At 40.7% G+C, this 26,949-nt stretch overlaps 1 protein-coding gene across 4 annotated transcripts in view; it reads left to right on the top strand.

The window, feature by feature from the left end:
* The first annotated feature begins 931 nt into the window (after nt 1-931).
* Nucleotides 932-26,949, top strand: part of GRM1 (glutamate metabotropic receptor 1) — a 184,999-nt gene continuing 158,981 nt past the window's right edge. For 3 of the 4 annotated variants that reach the window (XM_015623086.2, XM_015623088.2, XM_015623087.2), the window contains exons 1-2: nt 933-1,107; nt 2,572-3,456. In XM_015623086.2, coding sequence (XP_015478572.1) covers nt 2,694-3,456 — 763 coding nt within the window. In that variant the 5' untranslated portion in view covers nt 933-1,107; nt 2,572-2,693. Of the gene's footprint in view, nt 1,108-2,571; nt 3,457-26,949 lie in introns of all 4 variants that reach the window. The other variant, XM_015623083.2, reaches the window with a different exon arrangement.

Below are 26,949 nucleotides of genomic sequence, written 5' to 3'. Positions count from 1 at the left end.
TTGTGTACATCTGAATGTCTCTCCAGATCTGGCCCTGGCAGAACTGTCCTAGACTGACCTTAGGGAAGCTTTATGCCCACAGGCAGAGGACAGGCAGCCCTTCTGACCCTGCTTCCCCCCTTAGGAAACATTACCTGCAGGGAAAGAGGGCACCAGCAACCCCCTGGGCTGGGTCCTCCATAGTAAACACAGCTGATGGATAAACACAGTGCAGACAAATAACAAATAAGCTGTGCCACAATAAAACTGGCTCAGAGATTGACACAAGGAGAGGACACCCCTGAGGCAGCACTCACTGCAAACCCGTCTCTGAATGAGCAATAGTTAAATGTTTGTCCTTGCCTCTTTCTTTTAAAAGTAGGGCAAATATCTATAGAGTTCCCAGTGGGGAGGTAATCTAACTTTAACTTTCATACAGTCAAGTAAAACACTCGAGACCTGTGTTAGGGATGCAAGCAGGTCGTCTGAATTATGATTATTCAATCTGGTATTATTTTAATCTGGCATGCTTCTCACGTGCTTCATTTAGGTTCATCTTGACCTGGAAACTGCAATCTCAATACCTTTTATGCCTTTATCTTTACAGGTGATTTATCTTGTTGCAGTGTATTTTTTCTGTTTTTTTTCCCCCAAATATAAATATTTATTTTAATAGTGAAGCCCTGCCGGTGAGGCAGAGCGGCACATTTCATTGTCTCGGGTCTCCCCAGCGTGGTCTGAGTCCCCTTCCAGCAGCAGCCTCTCGCTTTGACTCCCGCTCTTGCTAATTGAGGCAAGAAGATAATGAATTAGGAGCCACGGGAGGTGAGAGCCAACACCTCCCCTGCAGCCGCAGCGTGCTCCGGGTGATGTTTCTTTACTCGTTTACAAGACAATAGCCGAAAAAAATTAAGGAGGGGGAGAAAATGACTGATCCTTCTGTATGAGATAATGGATGAGCCCGGGATGACCTGTTTTTTTCCTTGCGGTGGAGCGGTGCTGAAGACAGAGGGCACCCGCGCCCAGCCCACAGCCGTCGCCCCGCCGCCAGCGCGCCAGCTCGGGGCGGCCGGAGAGCCGCCAATGCCCGCTCCCAGAAGGCAGGGAGCCACTGCCTCACCCGGCCAGGTACGTCTCAGGGGTCACCCTCCGGGCTGCCCGCGGGGCTCAGCCGCGGGACAGGCAGGGCAGGCAGATGGCACCGGGGCTGCGGGGCTGCCCGAGCCCGCTTCGGGCGGCTCTGCCCGCCTGCGGCTGCGGACGCGCAGCCAGGACGGCGGCTCCCCTCGGAGCGTCTCCTTCTCGGGACCGTCTGCAGCCGCCCCCGCCGCTCGCTGGGCGGACACGCAGCCCCCCGGCCCCGGCCGCCCTGCCCGCCGGCGGGGAGCCACGGAGCGGCGGGCAGCCCGGGGCGGTGCGTGCGGCGGCGGGCTCGGAGCGCCGGGAGGGCTGTGCGGGTGTGTGAGTGCGAGTGTGCCAGCGGGGCGTGTGTGCGTGTGAGCCGCGGTGCGTGTGCATCCGGGGACAGCGCGGCGGCAGCGCCGGGCGGGGGGCAGAAGTTTTGGGGAAGCGCCCCGCAGTGCTGGCCGGCGGCCGAGCCGGCGGTGCCGGGGCCGGGACGGCGGGACACTGGAACGCCGGGGTGTCGGGACAGCGAGACGGGAGCTGCGGCCGGGGAACGACGGGACGGGGACACGGCGGACGGGGGTGCAGCGGGACCGGGGCCCGAGGTCCGGCGGCTGCCCCGACTGCCGGGCGCTGTCTCGGGTGCTGACGGCTCGTCGTGCAACAGGGAGCCGGGGGCATCTCCCCTGCCAGCACGGCGTTTGGAGCCTCCAAGCCCAGTGGCCGGGCTCGCCGTCGCTCCCCGCCCGAAGCCTGTCTGCGCGGCAGACGTGCCGGTAAGGCACATCGGGGCTTTGCCCGCGGTTGCCTTAGTAACTAATATGTATTTTCCCCTGCTTTCATGTGTGTGTCCCTGACTGATTTACAGTTTTGCCCCCTACACACGGAAAAGTTAATCTAAACTGGAGAGCGCTTCCTTTCTTCTTCCCTTCGCTGACCTTTAAATGACATTTCCCGTGGCTGGCAGGGCAGACCGCTCTCTTTCTCTTTTTGCTCACATTGTGGATGGAGAAAGGAAATGTCTAAACTGAGAAAGATGCCTTCAGGTAATCAGAACACAAAGGAAGAAGCGCTTGTCACTCTGCTTTCAGGGCTGGGGCCGCTGGGGCAGAGCTAGGGCTCTTCTCCCACGAGCTGCCGACCTCCTGAAACTTTTAAAACTTCCCGGGGGCAGAGGGGGTGTGTGTGCTGGCTGGATGTGCGGGAAGTAGCCTCCTTGGCTTGAAAAGCAGACACGAAAAGGATTGTAGAAACTCAACATATGTGAGTATGCATGGTTGTATATGAAGGCAAATAAATACATGATTTAATCCCTCTTGAAACTCCTTGTTGAGAGGCTTATCGAAGCAAATTGCCCTGGGCTTTTGAGAAAGCGGTCATCTAACCGTGCTGGGTTGCTTTATTGAGCTCAGGATTGACATCAATTTTCTGGTTAGCCCGTTTTATCCCCTCTTTCTATGCCACCAGGTTAAAAGTCACTAGGATGACGGCTGTCTTGGCACCTTCAAGAGTGATGCTGTGATGGTATTTGGAGCAACCTGGCCGTTGTCGAGGAGAAGCAGATGCCATTTCCTACATGTCCTTAAACCATGTGCAGACAAGGGGAGCCCATGAAATTCGTAACCTGGGTCTGGATGACATCGTGCAACAAAATGATTGGTGTGCTGCTGGTCTTTTTCCCCGCTCTGCTCCTGGAGATGGACGTGCTGCCCAGGAGTGGTGGTCGGAAGGTTCTTCTCTCTGCAGCCTCCTCACAGAGGTCGGTGGCTCGGATGGATGGGGATGTCATCATCGGGGCCCTCTTCTCTGTCCATCACCAGCCACCGGCCGAGAAAGTGCCCGAGAGGAAGTGCGGGGAAATCCGGGAGCAATACGGCATCCAGAGAGTCGAAGCCATGTTTCACACTTTGGATAAAATTAACGCAGACCCGGTCCTGCTACCTAACATCACCCTGGGCAGCGAGATCCGAGACTCCTGCTGGCACTCCTCCGTGGCCCTGGAGCAGAGCATCGAGTTCATACGGGACTCTCTCATCTCCATCAGGGACGACAGGGACGGAGGCACCCGCTGCATTTCCGACTCGCAGACCCAGCCCCAGAGCAGAGTGAAAAAGCCCATCGCGGGGGTCATCGGCCCCGGCTCCAGCTCAGTTGCTATCCAAGTGCAAAATCTGCTCCAGCTCTTCGACATCCCCCAGATCGCTTATTCCGCCACCAGCATCGACCTGAGCGACAAAACGCTGTACAAGTACTTCCTCAGGGTGGTCCCCTCCGACACGCTGCAAGCCAGGGCCATGCTTGACATCGTCAAGCGTTACAACTGGACCTACGTCTCCGCCGTGCACACGGAAGGTGGGTACGGGGCAGCGCCCGCCTCCCGGGCCGGCCCGGGGCGCTGCGCCCTCCGCGGCGTCTCCGCAAGGACGCGCCTGGGACCCGGGCCGGGGTGCGGCTCCTCCCCGGGAGAGCCCCGGCCCCGCCACCAGCGGGGACCGTGAGGCGAACGCGGAGAAGCGGGGGGGATGCGGGGGTGCCGTTCCGGCGGCGCGGAGGGGCCCCCCGGCTGAGGGCAGCGGGAGCGGGGCTCGGCGGCGCAGGGACGCCCGCAAGAGATCGGGCGTCTGTCTCCCCGGCCGTCCCGGCCCTGTCCCCATTCCCACACAGAGCGGTTCGCGTGCTTGGAAATAAAAGTTAACAGATGTGAGCAGCGGGATGTGGGGCGGGCGGCCTCTCCCCTCCGGCTGGGCCGGGGCAGGGCCGTGGGGCTGTTGAGTCCGAGAGGCTGATGCGCTCGGTCGCTACCATAACGGGGAGTTCGACAAAGGGGAATCAGGGCTCGGCAGGGACTCCGGGATTAGCTTCTGGCTTTGCTGCGTGTGAACTGATTTCCTGCGTCTGCCAACAGAGAGGAAAGACACCTGAAAATCCCTCCCCTGTCCGTGTAGCCCCTGCCAAGCCAGGTGCCGTGGGAAGCTGATCATGCAGCTTGCATGCAGTTTAAGCAGTAGTCAAAGCTATCGCTCCGCACAATCTGTTCGTAGTCAACAGGTCTTCTTAATTTTAAATATCAAAAGAAAAATAGCAATACTAAGATTATTTTAAAGAGGAGACACTGGTTTATAGCCAGGCTAGGTGCATCAACATAAATTGCAGCAGTAATTGCATTTGATAGAAAATAAACTCTTGTGATACATTATGGTGATATTTCCATAGTCCAGTTGTGGTCCTCAGAATGGGATTTCTAAGTACAAAATTGCAAATCTGACCACATTATTGCCACAGCTTTGCAAGTCTTCTGTTTATCTGAGTGTATCTCTTGTATGTATTTGATTTATGATTCTCTGTGCTTACTCAGCTGACTACACACCTTTCATTCTCACAGAGATGACTAAGTAAAATGAGGTAAGAACATACATTGTGACAAAAAAAATTAAGCTAATCTCCAGGAAGAGTTCCATATTTACAACATTTAGAAGGGAACTGGGTTGATCTGGACACCAAAACCAGAAAGAACTGCAATTTGAGGGGGCTGGGGGACAAGTGAGAGCATGAAGCAACGACCTGACATTTGCAGTTCATTTATGCCCTGTTCAGATGAGAAAATGAGCTGCAAGCAAGACTCCAACATGAGCTATTAAGATTCTCTGTTGTTGATAGATATGATTAGATCCTGTGGAAGGCCAGGGTGACAAATAAACATGAAAGGGGTAAATTCTTTGTTGATCTAAATAGCCATCTCTCCCTTCAAGGCACTCTGGGGTACTCTGCTAACACACTGTGCCTGAGGAATTGCCTCAAGGGACTGGCTGCCTCTCTGTCCCACCCCTGTTAACATTAGTGGACCTTACCTCTTTTGGAAAAGTCAACACCCTCTAAAGGTTCATTTAAAAAAAAGATCATTGTAAGCAGCAACTTCAGTCATTGCTTGTGAGAAATTTTAATTTGATAACTATTTTTAAAAGAATGTTACTGTGTGATGAAAAATAATTGTTGCAAGATATTTTTAGACTTCTGAAGTGATACTTCTGAAAATAGGGGTAGCCCACAGGGCAACACTCCTTTTAGGAAAGGTCACAACAATTTTACACATCATGCAGCTTGAGATTCAAATTTACTTTCTTATTATTAATCTGTGTCTGCCATTCATTTATTTTTAAATTCAAGCCAAAAATGTTACTGAAATTATGTAACAAGCTTCAACTTCTGCATTTCTTTCCAGAAAGACAAGTTATTGACCCCTACCCAATTGCTTTTGGGTAGATTCCAAAGACTTTTTTTTCCTTCTATTTAAAGTGAAATTAGTATTCATGAAAATCAGTGTAAATGGTTGCATTTCTGTTGTTTCAAATCCCATGTGTTCACTGTATTGTTAAAGGTGAAATCATCTTCGCAGACAACACAAAACCACTCTGAATAATAGTCTGTGTGAGCAGAGCTGCTCCATCCATGCTATGTTTGGAAATATGGGCATAAAGCGTAGTCAGAAACATTCCTCCTCCACAGTTACTCACAGGCCCCTACACTGTCTTCATGGTGGGCTGCAAAATGTGCTGGAAGGAATTCTAGGGTGCCACTGGCTGGAGAAGCTCTTCAGCAGGGATTGTGAGGAAGGGGCATGTTTCTAGGAAATGCACAGTTGACATTGTGAAGAAGTTAATTCCTTCCTCTTCCAGATATTCCAGATCCAGTTTGGCCCCCTTTCCAGAGCAGAAAAGCTGCTTATTTCCCACCTGACCTTGGGATCTCATGGGGATGGACAATGCTCAGCTCTTGTAGGCGCCCAGCCACAAGGGGATGCAGTGAGACCACTGAGCTGACTGACCGCCTGTGTCAGCCAGCCACGCTCAGTCCTCACTGACCCAGGGCAGGGGTCCTGGAAGCTGACCAGAGAAATGAACCCTTGCCCAGCCTGGACCATCCAACTCCTCTGCTTACCCTTCCTCTGCTCCTGCAGCCTAGCTGAAGTTGGCTGAATGCCCAAACCAATATCTGGGTACACAGTCATGGCTTTAATGATAATCACAAAGAAATACCACACCTTTTGTTGCCCAAGTTTCTTAACATGAAGCCCACATGTGCCATGAGAATGAACATAAAGAAATCATCCATATAGGATGATTCTTTAAGTAGTTTGCATTTGACATGGAAATTTATCCTTCATGTGTCAATATGATAACTAATTAGTGATGATGACATTTAACTACACTCAGTCTCTACATATGAAGCTGCATGGAGATGTGCCAGACCTGTTGTGCTTTTTTACATAGTGGTTTATTAAGATGTATAAACATTACCTGGGTAAAAACTTCCTAGTTAGTCAATAAAATCTGTTTTTGAAAGTCCATATAGCATGTTGCTCCTTTTAGATTAAAATTTACATATAAAGCTCCACATTAAAGAAGAAAGAGGGAGTCACTGTGTTTGGTTATTTTATATGTATCTCAGTGGAGCATAGTTGCCCATCATAAGAGTTGATTTTTTCCCAGAGGGGGCAACAGTCATTAACTGCTGTAACAAATCTGTGCATCTGTAATTTTAAGGCTTTATGACAATATAATAGTTGCAAAGCATTTTCAAGGCTATTATTTTTTAAGTTTTCTCCAAAGATAATTCAGTTTTGGAGTTCTTGGCATGTCTGCATCTCAGATTTTAGGCTTGAAAGTCATTCTTATCTTGAAATGCACATAAGTGAATGCTTAACTTTGAGCCAAAGCTTCCTTTGGAAATCAAAGGCATCAAAAAAGCACATGGGTTAAATTGGGCACAATCCTTAGCGTGATAAGGGCAGAAGGAGCTGTCCTTGCTAAGGGTAGCTTTCCAAGTGAGATATTCTGGTATTTAGCCAGATAACCTCAGAGTCAGCTATTCTTCTCTACTTAGACCAGAGAGCCACTGGTGATTTGGTAACACTGTGAAGAATTACAGGGGACACTTCCTTCCTTTCCTGGGCCCCAGGCTGCCTCCAGAACAAGGCCAGAGATAGCGAGCACCACTGCTGCGCTGCTTTCATGCTGAAGGCAGAGAAATTAATGAATTTCTGGGGTTGCCACCAGAAAATGCAGAATGATTATGAAATTGCTGTAGGTTACACTAACTTCCAAAACCCACAAGACACCTGCAACCTGGCTAGTGATCAGCATGAAGTCTAGACCAAATCCCTCACTTTTAGCGGTTCTTCTTGCACATGGGGCAGGGGAATGATGGTATAAGTAGTTCTTTTATCACCTCATCCTCTAAGTACCCCACTTCTGAATAAGCAAATAGAAATACTTAGCACTGGTACCTGGATTTCATTTCAATCACTGACTACCTGTCAGCCTTATATAATGCATGTGAACATTCATTTGAATGCTTACAACTTATTGTTCAAATACCCCTTTATAAACAAGATTTCCATTCCAACAGATTAACGTGCAGACTTTGCAGAAGCAACTTTAGAAATGGAATGATTAAGATAATTGCACCAAATTTGGATTGTTTAGAAATTAATTTTAGAGAACAGTGAGATGTTTCTGGTCTTGATTAAATTTCATCAGATTTGTATTGCCAGTCTGTTCCTTTTTCTTGAGTATAAGGCTTAAAATGAACTATGATGAAGCAGATGGTACAACTGTAAAGACTTTCAGTTCAAAGTAGATGGTAAGTATATTATCTTCACAATGATTTCTGATAACCTGGGTGCTGCACACGGTTCATTGGACAGGAATCTCATAAACATGGTTATATATATTGGAAAGAGGATGGAAAACAGCAAATCCCGCACTTTATTGCAAATTTCATGAGAAAGTTCATACAGGAGAACCCACTAAAGTAGCTTTAAATATGCTGGAAGAGAATTCTTCTGTTTAAAGATAAGTGGAGTTATATTGATCAAATATCTCAAAGGAATGATTTTCATAAAATTGTGTTTAAGTTCTCAAAGGTGTTTCTAACAATGTTCTATTATTAATTCTATGGTGTCACTCAATGATTGGTATGTTTTGATAAAATTATTGTGAGGCAACCAATGAAGGAATTCCAGTTCAAATGTTTGAAGTTTTAGAGTGTAAAAATGTTTCTACAGATACAAACAATTAAAAAAATGCTCTTAAAGGTTAAGCTAACATAGTGGTATGAATTGTGCTGAGATGTGTGTTCATAAATGCGTATTTCAATCTATTTTTTTTCTGTGTTTAACTTGCTTCACTAACCATCTTCAGAGGCTTTATGACATGAAAGAAAGAAAGACATATATCCCAAAGAAAATGGAAGTTTGTTTCAAAACAAATATCCCTACACTGGATGGATCCGATTAATTGTATTCATTAAAAGATGCTGGGAGAATAATTAACTTTGGAAAAGTTATGGTTGGTGACAAACACTGTAGAGATCAAGAGACATTCCTTCTTGAAAATATATTGCTTTGCATTACTCCTAAATTCACAAAATAGTATAGCTCTTCAGCTTCACAACTGGCAGCTGCACGAGTTATATCAGCTCAAAAGGTTCATCGAACTCCTGTGCCTGCCTTCTCAGCAATACTGCTAGAGTTCATATTTATCAGTCAGCACAATGCATTCATTTGTGCTTTATTTTTTTCTACATTATGTCCTTGCTATCAGATTTTTATGTCCTACAATCCTTATTAACTCCTGCAGGTTTCTTGTCTCACTGAAGACTTTTAAAAATGTTAAATGACCTTAACTTTCTCAAAAATCTATGTGAAAATGCCTCTAAAATATACATTTGAACCTAAGGTTTATAACATGGAGGTGCTTGCACTGAGGTCTCTTAGAAAATCATGTGGAGTAAAACCATATAACTGCAGCAGTGTCACCCACTGAAAAAGATGCTTTAGGGCCCTGATACATCAGTGAGCTGGTAACTATCGTGAGACACCAGAGGCATTGCACCTGCCACATTCAGCCCAGAAAAATGCTGATCAAAGTCATTGCTAACTGGGGCTCTCTGACCCACGTGAAGCAATGCAGAGGTTTCAGTTTATCTTCTGGGTGGCAGGAGAACTTGCTGAATAAGCCACTGTCACAGATGGCAGTAATTAATGTGTGTGCCTCCAGTCTGAACTGGAGGGCCAGGAATTGACTGGACATAAGTGAACATAAAGAAACTGTCCTTTCACCTGTGTGTATCTAAGGAATGCTAAGGATTATCACCAGTAATGGGTGGAGAGAGATGTGAAAGTGGCAAATGCCATCCAGTGTGTAACCAGCTCAGGTCTGCAGTCTAATTTCTCAATAGTGTTCTCTCAAACAAACTAATATTACTATTAATGTACATCTTAAGGAACAATTTCTAAATCTGGTTTGCCAGCAGAAAATTGGCTGAATATGAAAAGAAACAAGAGAAGGAGAGAGCATATCTCCACAGTTCCAGCCTGTAGCAAGTTCCGAAGTCCTACCAGACTACCAGATACCAACAAATGTTTCCTTCAGGAGTCTGTCCAATCCCATTTTGTATCCTTTATAAGTCTCCAGAGTATTACAGAATCACAGAATAGTTAAGGTTGGAACAGACCACTGAAGGTCATCTAATCCAGCCTCCCTGCCCAAGCAGGGTCCACTAAAGCATGTTACTCAGGATTTTGTCCAGATGGCTTTTGTGTATCTCCTGGGAAGGAGATTCCACAATCTTTCTGGTCAGCCTGTTCCAGTGCTCAGTAACGCTCACAATAAAGAAGTTATCCCTCAATCTTATAAATTAATTGTATCTTGTGTGAAGGAATGTTTCCTTAAAACTATTCTTTGATAAGTGCATTGCCTCCAGAAGTTCATACAAAATTAATCACAGTTTTTTAATCCTGATCATTATTCTGTACTTCTAATTCCAATATGAAATGTGGGCAAGCAGAGCTACATTCAGTATTCAGGGTGGGGGTACACCATGGTTAAAGTCCCTTGTGACGTAAAAATTTCAGTATTGCTCTCAGATCTTTCCTGATAAACTTCCAGTCATCCATTACTTTTTTCATTAACACCATGTACTGAATGGATGTTGTCAGAAAAATACCTTAAAATTGCCACAAATTCTTCTTAAGTGGTAAGGCTTACTTCAGAGGCAATTGCACACAGGGTTATTCTTGTGTGTTACCCTTACTTTATTAACACAAGTTTTACTTGCTACAGTTTGGTTCTTATCTGTTAGCCAATTATTAATCCAGGACCTTCTGTTGTGTCCTGTATTACCTCAATTTCTGTCAGAGACTTTAATAAGAGACCTCATCAAAAGCTTTTTTGAATCCTAAGTACTCTATAGTGATTGTATTATTCATATGGTTATCTCCTCAAAAAAAGAAGTCTAATTAGCTTCTGAGATACGTGGGGGTTTTTTTTCTGAAAAGTTATGTTGGTTTTTCCCTGATATGGCCATATTTATTTATTTGTACCTTAATACTGTTTTGTTGTTGTTCCTACTAATTAGATTTGTGAAGAAATATCTAAAGTCTGCAGAAATATCATGTCTGTTGTTCACTGGATTACCCTCTATGCCTCTCTACTCTCCATAAATTCAGTTAAAAATGAAAACTGATATGTGAAAATATAAAATTGCTTTTTCTACTTTACTGCTTGTTTTTGTGCTAAGGCCCCTGTAACTGGTGTTAACATGACACAATAGAAAAGTAGGTGGTATTGGAAATTTTTTGGAGTCCACCTTATGAATTTGGATTTGTTCTAAAATACATTCTATTGACACTCAGAGACAATGGTTCATTTCTGTCCTGCATAAGGAATGACCAGTGTGAGAACTGTCCTATCCCCCTTCACTGGCAGTGCAGACTGAGAGAATTAATTTAACTTTTCTGTTGTGGTTTTATCTTCCCTGAGTGCTCTCTGTATATAATTGGTTATCATTGAATATCAGGCTAGTTTCCCATTTCTTGAATATTTGAAGAATAGTGGGTTATTAGATTCTATGCCTCTATGTCTCAGAATTACTTCATCTTGTTTTTTTGTGGTTTTATATTTCAATTTTCAAGGTATACCCTGTTTTCTTCACCTCATTAGGACACAAGTTAGACTTGTCAAAGTATTTGTTTTATTTTTATTAATTTTGTTTTGTTTATCTTAATAGCATTTTGAATTTTACTTTTTTGCTTTATCATGACAGCTTTTTTGATCCTTTTGAATCTTTGGCACTCAGCCTCTCATATATTCCTGACCAGTCTTTATGGGGTTTGTTCATATTTCACTCTTTTGGATACTCCTTTTAATATCCTTGAAATCAGCTTTTTCATTTTGATATAATTTATTTTGCTTTGAATTAAATAATACTTTCACTGATTTTTTATTTCACATGCAGCTTTTTTTTCCATCCAAATATCACTAAAGTATAGTCACTATTGGAGACTACTTTTTGGATAGTTAGGTCATAACCATTTGTATATGGCTTAAGACTAAATCAAGAGTTGCATCTTTGTGAGTTCAATGAGAAAATGAGTAAGAAAAGAAACACGTGAAAAAGAAATCCATACACAGTAGGTAAGATTTGCCTTCATTGTCCGTTCTCTAACCTACAGTCTGGCACTGTATATGTCTACCCACAGACCCAGAGTGTCTTAACAATATTTTGTGACATGGGCATTGTGCATCACAAGCTGTTTCCTCTTCTGCTGAGCCACTGCCTAAGTGGCTTGTGTCTATCAAAAACCAATGTGACAGATATTTCATTTTACTGACAAATCATATTGCTTGTTCTGTAGTATCACAGCCCTCTGTTCAAACAATTTTCATCCATAATCTCTCTTGGATATTTTTATAAACAAATGAATTTCTTAAAGGATATTTGAATTATGCTAACAGCCATCAATGATTTATAAGTCTCTTGAAAATTTGACAGTAATATTTTTAGCATGGGCATTTGGCAGTTCTGATAGACAAAGCAGAGAAGGTCATGTCCTGGGCTGGGGCAGAGAGCAAGTGTAGCAGCAAGGCTCCTATCAAATGCTCATGGAAGTTAATTGGTGGCCCTCTGTTGAGTCCAGTGGATCCTGAATGAAGCTCAGCATGGCCATCAGATGTTGTCTTCTCAGCTTATTGAGCTGAAAAAAGCCATGAAAATCCACAGGGGTTGTGAATCCCACATCCAGATGTATGCCATAGTTATTTTGAAGTAGTGTAAAATTGTGCAAAAACAAAACTGTGTTTCTTGGATTTGCATAGTTATTAGAGGACATTCAGATACAAAATTTATTCCTTCTAACTAGAAGGAGGCTGAATCTAGTTTTCCCATTCAAATTCCCCAGTGAATTTAACACTTTCTTCTCTTTGCAAAATATTTGAGGAACAAACCATCATTTTTTTAAATGCAGTTGTTTCACTAGCAGCATTCATCCTTATTCATCTGCGGATACAGATGGGTTTGTACAAGCTAGTAATTTCCCAGACATTTATTCAAACAAAACTCATCCTGGAAAACAGTAATAAGAGCTAGATGTGAATATTGCTGAAATAACAACTACTGGAAATCTGAATAAGTGTTCATAAATATGCTCTTAAAATGTTTGGCCAGGCTCCATTGAACATTGAATATATTTTCCTAGGTGGAGTAGAACATAAAAGATAAAATTGCAATTAATTGTCAGGAAGTGAGAAAACCTTTGAAGCTTGTAAATAAGCATTTCTTACCCATGTGGGGTTGTGGAAAGGCTTCAGCAAATGGAAATTTGACATGTAGAAGTTCATGCTGGATATTGAAATTGGTGATCCTCCTAATGAGAATGTATTTCCCTAACTGCAAGTTCCACATGAGTAGATCTCAGTCTCGTGCCAAAACAGCAAGTGTGTGAAACAGAATATTGATAGTACTGTTAAGAAATGCTGTGTTATGAGCCCTGGAAAACAGTAGGATTATTTGAGAGACTGGAAAGTAAAAATCCACTCCTATTAAACTACAGTTTACAGTAGCAGGCTGACAATATTCTTTTGGAGACTGCCCTTATTTTCCAGGCATATTTCCTGGGAGGATAAACTCATTCAGTACTGGATTAAAAACTCTACAACTATCAGCTATATGAAGCAAAGTGCTGAGCTGGGACAGCTGCTCCACTGGAACAAAAGTGTTGAAGATTTTGAGAAGAGGGAATTAACCAGACAGCAGCCCTGACAGCAGCCTGGCAAGACTGGGTGTCACTTAGTCCTTTATTGTTCCCTTCCACCCTCAAGGCACTACAATTCTGGCTCTCAGGTGTCACTGCATTTCCTGTTAAATAGGCTTAATCTTCCTCTTCCAGGTGAATACCTGCACAACTCAAATAATTTTTTGTCCTCTGTCAAGTTAGACCAGGACACCAACACCTGACAGCTCAGTCTGGGCATACTAAGTGACATGGAGCCAGTGTGTGTCACCTAGAGGCAGAATTCCTTCCCTTCCTACATAGTGCCAACCTGGAAATGACATAACGACAGGAAGGTTCTCCAGGAGTTCCTTATGGACTTGTAACCAAACTCAGAAAGAGATAAACAATACTCCATTAAACATATGCCCCTAACCATGCCCCAGTCGTGTCCTTCAGTGTTGGCATCCTGAAAAAGGGTAGGATAAGGATGTAATAAAAGTGGCATTGAGACAGTAATGTATGAAACTGATGCTGTGAAGTTGAATGAGTCAACAAATATTAATTTCAATATATTATAGAACAGCCAAAAATGGACAGTATTGAGTTATGCCAAAGATGCAAACACAAAAGACAAATGAGCGATGTCAGACAGCTCTGGCTACAAAGACAGCAATCCCCAGAATAATAGGAAGACAGTGATGCAGACTTCAGCTGACAAAAAATTGTAATTCAATTAAAACAAATCAGTGTGATGCTATGAAGAATAGCTCTTCTCAAACAAACCTGATTTTATTCCCTGATGAAAATGCAAACTTGGCAGTTACAGACTGAAAGTGCAGATCAAGTATCTTAGATTTCTTTTCAGGCACTGAATCAGTATTACAGATTATTTTCATTAAAAAAGCACCGTGCAATGTCAGAAAAACAGATGTGCCATAAATTTAAACTCATCAAGTAAAGGGTGACCATCAAGTGCAGCTGACATAGGAGAATTAAAATAGTGTCCTCAAAAGAAGTCCCAATACACTTTATGATTATAGAGGAACTATATATGAAAAAATTCCCAACCCAAAAGTTAACGTCATCCTTGAGAAACTGGGAACTTCACCTCTATCTAAGGATTATTACTTTTAATTTTGGTATTTGTTCAGTTCTGGTGTCAACTTTTAAAAAAACAATATGAAAATATGGAAAAGAGATAGGGATGAAACTCTGAATAATTTGAGGGCTGGAAAAAAGTGCTTAATAGCAGGAATCCAAACTAGCTTAATCTGTCTGGTTTTTCAAAAGGAAATGCAGTTTTATGTGTCAAAAATGTTTCATTTCCTCCAAGCAAACAAAGCCACTGGGAGCTACAGGGCTCTACATTTTAATGGTTAAATGCAAAACAAGCACTGATTGCTGGTAAGGCTACAAATTCCAAATAGAAAAACGACCAATGTTTTTGCTTGTGCTGATGATTAATTACTGAGATAAATGATTGAGGAAAATATAAAGTTTTGATGTTGTCTAGTCAAAATTAGCTGCATATATTCCATAACTGTTTTATTTGAACTGCATCTCACTGGACACAGCACAGCTGGATCTGGAGCAAATGTATGAGCTGGAATTTGATAGGTAGTAGGGGTCAGATAATAAGAGCATTAAATCTTGTTTATTTGTGAATAGTTTTAATTATCAAAGGAGGCAAAAAAAATGTTTTATGTAAAGAACAGCTTAATATTTTGTTTATTCAGCTGCCTAGGAACATCCAAAGTATCTTGTGCTGTGGGTACTGATTGTAGAGGAAGAGAAACTCAGGATGAAATGATCCCATCAGTCAAATTCAACCCACTGTTTCAGTTAACATACAGTATTTTAAGTCAGTATTTGTCCACTCCTCAGCACTTGGTGCTTGTAATGCATTTTGCCCTTAGACTACAGAGTCCCAGTTCCTACTGCTTTTGTTTGCTTGGGGGAAATTTCCATTTTCATGTGGAATTTATACTTCACTTATTCTCATACATGTGACATAGATGTCGGCCCCTGTGACTGAAGAAAACAGCAAATTTTTGAAAAAGATGGTATCTTCCGGTAGTCTAATTAGAATACTGCTTTGTACCTAAAATTATTTAATTCATGTGACACCCCATGCAAAGTAAATGAATTAAAAACCACTAAGAAAGCAAGAACATGATAGCTAGGTTGATTAACATTCTTACCCAGCAGTTTTTCTAGAATTTAATTCAGTGCTGGATTTCTGATTATCTGTTTTAACAGATATAGTATGAACATCAATATTTTCTAGTTGATTCAGATCCCAACCGACATGTTATAGCACAATCCCTTCATGCAATGAACATCTCAATGTCCTTTCACAAAGTAACTTAGAGTATAGCCATTTTTGTCCTTGTCCCAGCTACTTCTGGCTTTTTTACTGAGTCCAAGTATGTGTGAAATAATGCATTCCACCTTTGTCATAGATGTGTTGTTTGTGAAGTGAGAAACAGGAATGCACTGGTACCAAGAATATCCAGAGTCACATAACTGCTTTTTATAATTCATCTCCTGAGGACATATGAATAATAAAATTGTCTTCAAAGTTCTGAAAAAACATCTGTATTCAGAATTATGGTTTGGCTTTAATGAAGTCAGTAGGAGCTATTGACTGAAATTCAGCCATGATGATGCTATGTGATGATCCTGTAAGGTGCAGTACGCTCTTCCTTGATCCCAAATGGCAAATGAATGATATCTTGACTTTAAGCACTTGGATTATGCAGGGCAAGAACTAAACACACATTTAGACAATACCATTTCTGGGGGTAGATGGCATCACAAAAGTGCCCAGTGCCTTACAAAATGAGGCTGGGTGTGCTTATCTCACATTAAAGACAGGCTTTCTACTGATAAAGCAGACATTTATAAGCCTTGTGGCTCCATAGTAGGTTAGTCTAGGGGGAAACCAAAGAGCCTTAGAACTGTGCATATCAAGGGATCGTGAAAATTGATGAGTGGGTTAAATAAAGACAGGCTGCAACCCACTGGAGAAAAAGGGCAGGATTTTGGGTGTGCTGTTTTGAAGTGACAGAAAAAGTTAGTTGCTTCTCTCTTTCTTTAAAGTGGAGCGCTGAAGTAACTGATTAGATTGGCTTTCTAATTATTTTCTAATTTTATGAATAGAAGATCAAGGTAAGTAGGCAGCTAACTGAACATTGAAACTTAATTGTATTCACCCATGTAAAAACTATGATTTATTTTAAAGTATTTTGTTTGTTTTGCTCTAATTACTCATTTGTTATACTGGGTTACACTATGGTAAATGTCACCTGGATTTTTTCCTCTCACTGATATAATGAATAATCTTAGGGTGCTAATTTGTATGTGCTTAACTTCTTGAGCTTAGGCAGCTCTTTTGTCATAATACATGCAGGAAAATAGCACACAAAGCAGAAAAAGAACAAAACTACTTCTGTGTTCTCTGTCACACTAAGAGAGGCTCTCATGTAAGAGGCTATCGGCTTTATTGTCAGGCTTCTTATGCTTCTACAAACTTTAACTCTGAAGGATGATATTCTAAATTTAACCTCTAACAAATACTAATTTAAAATTTGGAACACACAATGTCTTGTGAAACAGAAATTTAAAAAAAGATATAGAGCTTATTTAGAATAAGCACTATCTGTGCTTCATTTCTTAGTAGGCAGGTTTTGTTTTCTAACAGCAGTATGCAGGAGGCAGCTGGAAGCTACCATGGAAGGGCACTGGGCTGCCTTGTTTGGGGGGGAAATTTGTTGAGATGATAGGATTTTTGTTTAGTCATTTGCTTTTGCTGATTCAGCACCTTAGAAAAAGGGAAATATCCTGTAGGAATCTTCTACCTGTCTTTGCCTCTGACTTCAGGTCTCATCATCCCATCCTATAATAATCACAGCCTGTACCTTTCTGTATGTTGCCTCCTAGTCTTTCCTACATCTCCATCTCCCAGGCCTGTATCTCAGAATCTATATTGTTACTTAGACAAGTCTCTAAAAAAGCTCAATTGACTTTTCATCATTTTCAGAATGTAGTGCCTTCTGGAAAAGCATACAAGTACTGCAAAATCACTCATCTTCAGTGCTGTTCTTTTCATGTTTTTAACATAATCCACCAGATTTTTGTAGTTTGGAAAACCAGGCATAAGGATCTCTGAACCACGCAGATTGTATGATCATGCCCTCAGTCAATAGCAGGTGCATTTTCTTTAGACTGAAAAAAGCTAGGTGCCTGAGCTGACTAAGCTGCAAACTTAGTTTTCAGATAGGCAAAGAATTTGAAAAAAGCTTGGTAGTCATTACAATGAGATCATACTTGGCTTTTTTCCCTCTAGATAACTTAAATATAGGAATAAGATTAATTTTCAATTTGATTTCATTGATGTCTATTAAAGATTTGCCACTGATTTCTGTAGGAAGAAGTTTGGTTTTAATTATTACACAATTTCAAGGCAAATATACATGCATATAAGCAAAATGTACATGCATATGAGGAAAGAGGGTTATAAAACACAGAACCTGAGGGAAAGCCTGTACATCTTACAAATGGAAACAATATTTCTTCAGTTTGCCTTATTTTGTGTAGAAAGATTTCAGGAATACATTCTAAAAGTGTGAATCTCTATAAAGAATTGCTCCATGGTGATGCATATTTGAATTTCAGTCTCAGGGAAACTTTATGCTGCTGCTAATGATCTTTGTGGTGACAAAGTCCATTGTTACTTAGAATAAAGGGAAAAGAGTGTTCTCTATACTGTAGTCAGGAGCACCAATAGGCAAAAGCATACATATTAATAAAAAGAGGGAAGGGGTGGAGCACACCTTCAAACACAGCTTTACCTTTAATTTCTGCAACTTTGATTTTATCCAGAGCATTTAAATTCTATAAGTAGCAAGAAGTTCTGCTTCACTGCTAATTAGGAGTAGACCCAATAGAAAAGAGGGATCTAAATATGTGTCAAGGTTAAATGAAGAGAACAAAACAAAACAAGAAATGTTTTACCTTAAGCCTAATGCACCTTGAAATGGTGATTGACTGCACCTTGGCTATAGACATAAGTGATTAATTCATGTATTAATTATGGAAAAGTGCTTTGGACAACTGGAATTATTTCAACATCAAAAAATGTTTTATCCTGGGCCTCTCTTAAGAGCCAAGGAACAACACATGAGAGAGGTTCTTATTATAAATGTTATCTCACTGATCACACTAACTGAAGAGGTTCTGGATCAACTCTTCCCTGAGAAGCAGAGAATATAATTTTTTGAAGCATTACTGTCAAATGTGACACTGCTGTATTTTGCAATAACTACTTATGTATTCATTTTTCCAAGTGGAGGATTGACTCTGACCAGTGGTCAACCACCCACACAGCCACTCACACACTCCTCCCCACTCTGTACCAAGGGGACAAGGAGTGAAAATGGGTAGAGCAAGAGTGAATCCAAATAGCTGCAAATCCAAAACACAGCCCCATACAGCCTGGTGAAAAGAAAGTTCACTCCATTGCAGACAGAGCCAGTAGAGTCCAGCTCAAGAAACACCTCCTTCAGTGATAAAGCCACTCTTCTATGTGAAAGATGTATTTTCTTTCTCTCTCATGTTGAAATTGAAGCTATATCGCCCACTTCTCTGACGACTGCTCTAAATGCTGAAGTGCTTGATTTGAACTTTTATGTCTGCAGAGGCCTCATTGAGATTGTAGCATCACACTGAAACTTTCTCAACTAATGCCTTAGAGATAATGGCATTAGCATTTCAAACTCTAGCCACTCAAGGACTTAGAACTGTAAAATTATTTAATCTTGATTTACAGTCTAGAGCGCTCTTACGGACAATTCCTATGTTGCATGCTTTGTGCTTAAATAGCCTGGATACCTGTGTGACCAACTCTACTGATGAGATATAGAAATAAGTTTCACCATTTTTTAAAGATGTTTCCAAGTGTAGAAATTGTGGTGCTATGAGAACCTCAACTGTATTGAAATAGGAGACATGTTTTAGGAATGCAGAGTAGCAACAGAGGTCTAGCCTTAATGCTAATTGAGCAGAAGTTTCCCAAGACAAAGTTCAACTTAAAAATTATACAGTTCTCCAAATATTTTCTTCAAGGTCTCCTTACATTGTATAATTGTATGTGAGCACTTAACCCACTTTGAAATCCAACCTGGTAAGTTCCTTAATAGCAATAGTTCTCTTGAAATTTTGTTCTAGAATTTAATTCCTTCTACAATTAAAAGCTGCTTAATGCTTTACCTTTGGATGGTGCTTTGGAGTTTGTTTATTTGTTTTTGGTCTGAGAAGGAGGCTTTGCCCTTGTGTAGCTCACTTAAAGTCACATCTTCTTCTTTCATGATCTTGATGGCTACTCTGAGATTGCATCATTTTTCCATCATCTTGTCATGCTGGATATCAGTGCAGAAGCAGCCTTGATACTCTGAAATAGAGCTAAGTGTTACTATTGCTACAGTACCACATTCATATAGCTGAACTCCAATTATATTGGGTTTTTTTAGCCACAGCATTACCTTTAGTGCTTATCTATTATAATTATCATAATTGCATCCCATGATGGACTCCAATATCCCATATATGCAGCATATTTAGCTCCCAAAAGTTTAAATTTTGGTGTATATTAAACTGTATATTTCTTTGTCTCTGTCCAGTTTACTGATTAACCTAGATCAGGCTGCATTGGTAACTTGTCTCCCAATCTTTCTGTCATTTGTAAATGTTATTGGTAATGCTTTTGTATTTTTGTTTTTCCAGGTCACTGATTAATGTTAACTTGTAAAATCTAAGGACAGCTCCTTATGGGACACAATAAAGAGACACCCAGTTAATTAGTGTTCTTTTGCTGCAAGTGTATGTTGAAACCAACCAGCCAGATCTATTTTATGTCTGCAGTACTGATTCTTATCATTCCTGCTTCATAGCCAAAATCTCATGCAAAATGAAGGTAGAGGTCCTGTGGAAACTGAGTAGTATTGCATTGACTATATTACTTTTGATAACCAAGATTATAAATTCAATTATAAGAGATGATTTCGATAACTGAATTGGAAACACCTAGTTTCCACAAACACATGATTGGTAACCCTTACATTGCCCTATTCCCTTAATTGTTTCTGTACACAAATTCCATGTCAGCTGACAAAATAACCTATTATTTTGTCCAAAATGAATGTCAGGCTGACAGATCTGTAATTGCTCAGGTTAACTCATGCTTTTAAATATTGCACAGCACTGCCTTTGTTGCAGACCTCTGGCACTTCACAACTTCCATCAGCTATTGAAAATAGTTTCTGGTAGTTCAGAGGTTTGTCAGCAGCTTCTGTCAGAAGTTATCTGAACAGATCCATTTAAAAATGCCTGCCTTTTCGAGCTGCCACTTGATTTCCTCCTGAGTTGGGAAGGAACATTACCATTCATCATCACCATCAAAACCATCACCATCTTCTGGTATGTATACATTATATGTCTCTTTTCCAAAATACAGAAAATAAAAACTTATTAAAAGATTCTTTCTGTTCTGCAGAATCCCTTCTACCACTGATTCATCATCATTGTCCCTTTTTTTCTTTCTTTTCTGAAGGTCCTAACTTCCCATATAAGTAAAATATAAGTATTCCTTAGCTTTTGGACTGAAATATCACCTACCAAATGGCATAATTTCATTTTTTCCATAAGAGGAAGGCCAGCTCAGATCTAAGCGAAGAAAGTTGCTGGGAGAGATTAGTGGGAGAGGCAGAGGAAGGCCCAGCTCTGCTGCCCAGTTTTAGGACCCACGTTTTAGGATCTGCCAGGAGCAACCAACCTGCTGCCCCAAAGCTTTCACCTGTCCCTAAATCCCAGGGCCCCTCCTGCCATCTGCCAATGATTTTGACTAAGCTTCAGTCAGCTCCAGTTACAGAGCTCCCATGTAGCAGATGGCTGGTGGTGCTGTGTGTTCAGAAGATGGAAAATCTCTATTGGTGTTGCTCAGAAAGATTTCCTAGTCAACATTTGGCCACTTGAGTCATTGTTGTGCCTTTAGTTGTGCCTGCACTTGGGTTTTGCATTGAAGAAGCAATGGCATTTTGTTTCTCGAGGATGGTAAACACAGCAGCTGTCTCAGGGGAAGTGTCTGTTCCAAGTGTAGTGTTCTGACATAACTATGAGAAAGGAAAGAAAATGGTCATTTGTGGTTAAAAAACCAAACTTCATAGCACCCCATAGGTAAGAGACAAAACCAGCTCATCTGTCTCTTGCTCTGTATACATATATGAACATACAGAAGTTCTTCAGATGTTTTCCATTGACATTTTGTTTTATGGTCATCAACCTCTGTTAATATGAATACCCACTCAGAATAAAACATTGCTTAGGAGGCTAGAATAAGCCCCTATTAATCCACTCAAATTAAGTTGTCATGAAAAAAATAGTTTGCAGAGATCTCAAGAAATGTAAAGAAAACCAGAAATCTTTCTGTCTTTGCATCTTCTTCAGATTTGTTAAATTAAGATTGAAGGCATCGTGTCAAATGAGCAGCAGTGCTTGTGAGAGTGCATTTATCAAGTGCTAACAAGAGGATGACGGAAAATTGAAATGCAATTAAGATCTTATTCTTCATTAAAAGTGAAGTACTAAATTTTGCACTAATTCATTCTGACAGATGATATTCTGACAGAACTGAGATCTATAACAAAATGTGACTAAAGTGGATGCAATTCAGGAAGTGATGTTTCATTTTTTTCCCTAGCACTATGATATCAATGTAATAGATAATTCAGATTTGGATTTTTTTTTTGTCTTCAATCCATTTATCTTTGATTATCAATACTTTTTTTTTATAGGCAGACATGTACTTACAAAAACAGCAAAATCATTAGCTTCTTAGATCGTAAGAAAAATGAAGTAATTAGTCTGATTAATATTGCCAAGGAAAACTGTCCCATCTAACCTCTATTCCCAGACAATGTATATGATAACATTTTAAAATATGATGTTGTTAACAGCCTTTTCTGTCCCAGGTTGGATTTTTTTATTGGAAATGCAAACATTATTATAACTGCTGATGAGACTAAACAGAAGATTAAGTGCTGTGGAACTCTTGCAAGTCACTTTTCTATAAAACTTCAGTTTCAGCTCTCTTTGGGGTGTAGGGTGGAAAGCAAGGCTGGTAGTCAGCGCTCCATCAAGATATTGCAGAGATTTTTCAGATGTAATTTTTACTCATGATTGTTTGCTGGTTATTGAGATAAACACTAATCTTTGGCTGAGAAGTGCCAAACAAAACTCATCACACCAGGGTTTTAGTTCAGATAAAGGCCCTGCTGTTCCTGAGCTTCTCTTTAGATGTCACAATGAGGCTCTTCTAATGCTCACTGAGTGAAAGTGGTTACAAAGAAAGCATCAACCACAACTATTTTAGCCAACAGTGCAGGGCACAGAGCTGCCAGACCACTGCACTGCTTCAGAGGTCGATTAGGGCTTACATGAAGAGAGGTGATTCTCCCTGGGCAGGTGTACTTGGAGTGTGCCACCAAACTTGGTCCCAGCACCACTGAGAACCTAGCTGCTACTCTGAGAGTGTTTGCTTTTCCCTCACTGGAGAATAATGAAAAAATCCTGGTGAAAAGAGAGGACAAAAGAGGAAAATCAGGTACAATGCAGATTCCTTTGGCTGCAAAGTGCTATGCAATAGATTCCTGTATGTTAACTCAGTAAATAAAATTTGCCTGTTTTTCCTTTTATTTAATAATTGCAGTAAAGTGTCAGATGATGCATTCAAAGTGGTACCTTTAAATATCAAGTTAAACTTACCCCTAGCAGAGTCTGGTGATTTACATTTTTTATCAAATCCTAATTTGTTTCCTCTCTAATATCTTCATTTTGTTTTTAGCATGTCTTATTAGTCTGATATGCCCACTTTGTTAGCTGAGGATGATGCAACAGGACAGTTTGGAAATTCTATACTGTGAGAATTCTCAGAGTCATTGTATAAGCTTGAAACCCTCATTTTTTTTTCAGCAGTCATTTGCTAGAGCCTCTGTTTTTGAAAAATAAAATCAATAGATATTCAATCCAGATAAATTTAGACTTTTTTAAAAAGGGCATCATGGAAATGTTTGCTTTCAATTTAGTAAGAGCTTGAAATTTCTCAGAAAGCACTAAGCTAAAATTAAGGCAGACAAACTATTTAAGTAAAAATTGAAATCCTTATGCAAAAATACTATGCCAGTAGTCATCAGCCTTTATTATTGCTATATAGTAAAGCATTTTTAAAGAATCACAGAATATTCACAGATTTGGAAAGCACCCACAAGGACTGAGTCCAGCTCTTAAGTGAATGGCCCATAAAGGGGTCAGAAAAATGAATATGTTTCATTTTTAGATATATCTTGATGAAGTGAAAGATAGATCTTTCACTTCAGCTGACCTTTAGCTGACTTCAAAAGCTTTTTGTAGGGCCATTTGTCTTTTCTGATTCTTTGGTAATCTTGCCTTGGCTCTTTCAATCATAAATAAGATGTATTTGATGATTTTCCAGAGTTTGTAACAATTTCTGGTATTTTCTTACACTGTTTTTAGATTTTTACACTCTGTACACTGAGGATTGTTTTAATAAATCTCATAAGATAATTGGTTTATCTCTTAAATTCTGAAAAGCCTATGAGAGGATTTTGTCAACTATGCCTTTGTGCTTTTAAACATGGCCCTGCTGTACTGCTGTATCTGCTGTAAACACAGTCCCCTTGCATCTGTACAGGCAACAGGCACCCAAGGAATAGAAAGAGGAATGATGGAACCAAGAGAGGCAAAAGTGTTGAGATACAAGTGTTGAGGGACAAGTGTTGCTGATATTTATTAAAATCTCCAAACTTATACAACCTTCATCCTTTGACCTTCCTCTGCATCAAGTGGCAACAGCCTTTTTAAAATTGCCAGAAATATAAGCCGCAACTCCTTCCTCTGTTTTTGCACTTGTATATGCATGTAACCCCAGATTCAATAAGTTAAATCTGCATCCTCAAAACAGTAGATTTTTTGTCCTCACTCTGTCATTTAACATGCTTTCCAACAGCTTATAGCTAGTCAAGTTACCAAAGCTGAAAATTGAGGTCTGCGTAATGCATCTCCTTCTCATAGTATGTTAATATGCATAACCATATGCTTTTCTGATTATATTAAAACCTGGACAGATGTATGGGATAAGACTGTAGTTCATTTGGAAATACCATAGCAATGTGAGATATGTTTTTGAGGAAAAGCTAATCTTAGACATAAGATCTTGTACACATAAAATACGAAACCCAATTGTTGTTATGTAGGAGGGAGGACTATAGAAAAGTCCAGTAAATATAGTTTAAGTTAATACAAGTTCTGTCCATTATTTTGAGGTTTGTTGTTGCCAGTGATTTTGCAGGGAAGGGCTTGCTCATTGTTGTGCCAGTAATTCCTGTCGTCAGGCTGACATTTCAAGAGCAGCCTGCTGCATTTGTACTCACCCTCCTGGATGCATCAAAAACACATTCACACCCTCCCCTCAGCCTCGTGCCTGGGATGGGGCCTCAGTGACAGTGAGAGAGAGGCCATGGAGTTACCCAAGCACTCAGCCCAGACTGTCTTTGGTGGGCATCTTTTGCTCTCCATATGGGAGAGCAACAGCCTGGACTGAGTTGCAGTGCACTGCTCATGGAATTGCTGCATATTGCACACATGAGGGAGTTTCTTATCTCCTTCTTCCTCTGGATAAGCATCCTAGAGGGGTTTAAACTGAACCCATGAAGGAAATAAGCTAAAATCTGTGACAATAATTTGTGTATGGTTTTAGACTGACAATCTTTTCTCCCTCTCTTCCCCTTTGATGTTTCACCTGTGCAATCAGGAAGTCTCAAGATGGATCCTGATGATACCAAAGGAAATGAACAGTGGCTAATTTCATTATTACCTTCTGAGGCTCGAACAGTCTCAAAAGAGATAGAGAAAAATTTGCATTCAGATCATATTTTAAACAGAAACACTGTTCACTATTTGTTGAGCGCAGAGATGGTGAAAAATATACCAGCATTCTAGAAACAAGGAAACACTGCTGATAAGGAAACAGCTTAATGCACTCTTCACCTTCTAGGGGAATCCCTATCATATAAGTGGGATCTACCCAGTCCTTGAGTATCTCTGCTCTCATAGTGCAGACTCACAGATGCCCAAAATTCCCTATTCCAAGCAGCTGTGGGTTCATTTCTTTATACAATTACTTACAGAAACATCACTCTTTTAGTCCAATTTAATCATTGAGTCTAACAGGAGAGTGCTCTTCAAAAAAGGGCAAGGCAAAATTTCATTAAAGGTGTTCTGTAAGATCACAGTATTGTGCTCAGCTTCTCAAAAGACAAGTGCATGCAAACCATACAAACAAACTACTTAATTGCATTAAAAGCAAATTCATTAAAAAGAACAAAACCAACCCATATACAATTGATAAAAGGGACATATAAGTGCGATCCAAAGTAGCATGTGAGTTGTATATCTCTTAGTTACATCTTAAGAAGAATCATTATTTTCTTTCCACAATAGTGGGGGAAATATCAGTATTTTCTATGCTATTTTGATGAAATTTTGGTTCCGTACCAACAATCATCAAATCTACCAAATATTGTGGAGAAGAAGAGGTTATGTAAGACTTCTTTAAAGGACTAACAGATATTATTTTAAATTCCAGAAATGCTTTGTTGGACAGAGAAAGAGTTTGTGTGAAACCTCAGTTTGTGGTATAAAGAATTTGCCACAGACTTTGCGCTGCTGACTTTTTTTTTCCTCTAAGAAGACCTATTTTTCTCTCCATCTCTTTAACATTTTTGTGAACCTTTTAAGACCTTGCTGTCTTAAAGACCCTCTCGCTTCTTTTGGTTTTCTTTTCTTTTAACACTTGGCCAACTTCACACCTCTACTTAATACCAATTTGTATTATTGAAGGTTAATGGTAATTTGAGGAGATATTAATTTGAGGAGAAAGTGATTCTTTTTTCTGAAGAAAAAAAGAAAAGAAAGGGACAAAGAATGAAATTATAAAGTGTCCAGTACAATAGAAACTGAAAAAATGTTTATTTTTTGATCTCATATGTGTTTTGCTATCAGCGCCAGTTCACTAATTTATATTTGGATTAAATATGAGACGTCAATGATATTTGGCCTGAAAACATTCTATACATCTGAAAGAGTCAGCATCTTCTCACTCATTGTTGCTTACATCTTGTCACAGAACATTATGTTATTTCATACCAGATGCATGTTAGTAATGTCAAAATGGAATTTGTAGTGCCTTGTGCTTTTGGATCAGAGAGAGAGAGAAAGAAATAGGAAAAGCAGAAGGAAGGTGGAGAGAAAGAAAGAAAGAAAGAAAGAGACAGAGAGAAGATTAAGTGGAAAGTTATTCACCACCCTCATGGATCCAGCAGAGTCCCTTTTGTCCACTTCTTCTGGTCCTCTTGGTGGTGGGTGTACCACACATTCAGGTATTTGTGGGAACATGCCAAGCACCTCCTCTGCACTGGGGAATTTTACACTGTCTTTTGCAACATAGTCTGGATCTGTGGAAGGCCTTAGGCATGAGTCTGGGGAGAGCTTCTGGGGTCTTTGATAGTTTATGATCCTTTTTAAAACAAGACACCTGCCTCTCATGTGAATGTTCTATGTGAATGTGGCATTCCCAGCTGTTGGAGGAGTTTTACAACTGAGCCAGTTTGTATGAGGGAAGACTGTAGGATTTACTTCTAATCTGGTTTGTAGCCTCTGGT

This window comes from Parus major, chromosome 3, assembly GCF_001522545.3.
Source record: "Parus major isolate Abel chromosome 3, Parus_major1.1, whole genome shotgun sequence".
In the NCBI taxonomy this organism is placed as follows: domain Eukaryota; kingdom Metazoa; phylum Chordata; class Aves; order Passeriformes; family Paridae; genus Parus; species Parus major.
The sequence above is the reverse complement of the archived record's forward strand: the minus strand, read 5'-3'. Positions and strand labels throughout refer to the sequence as shown.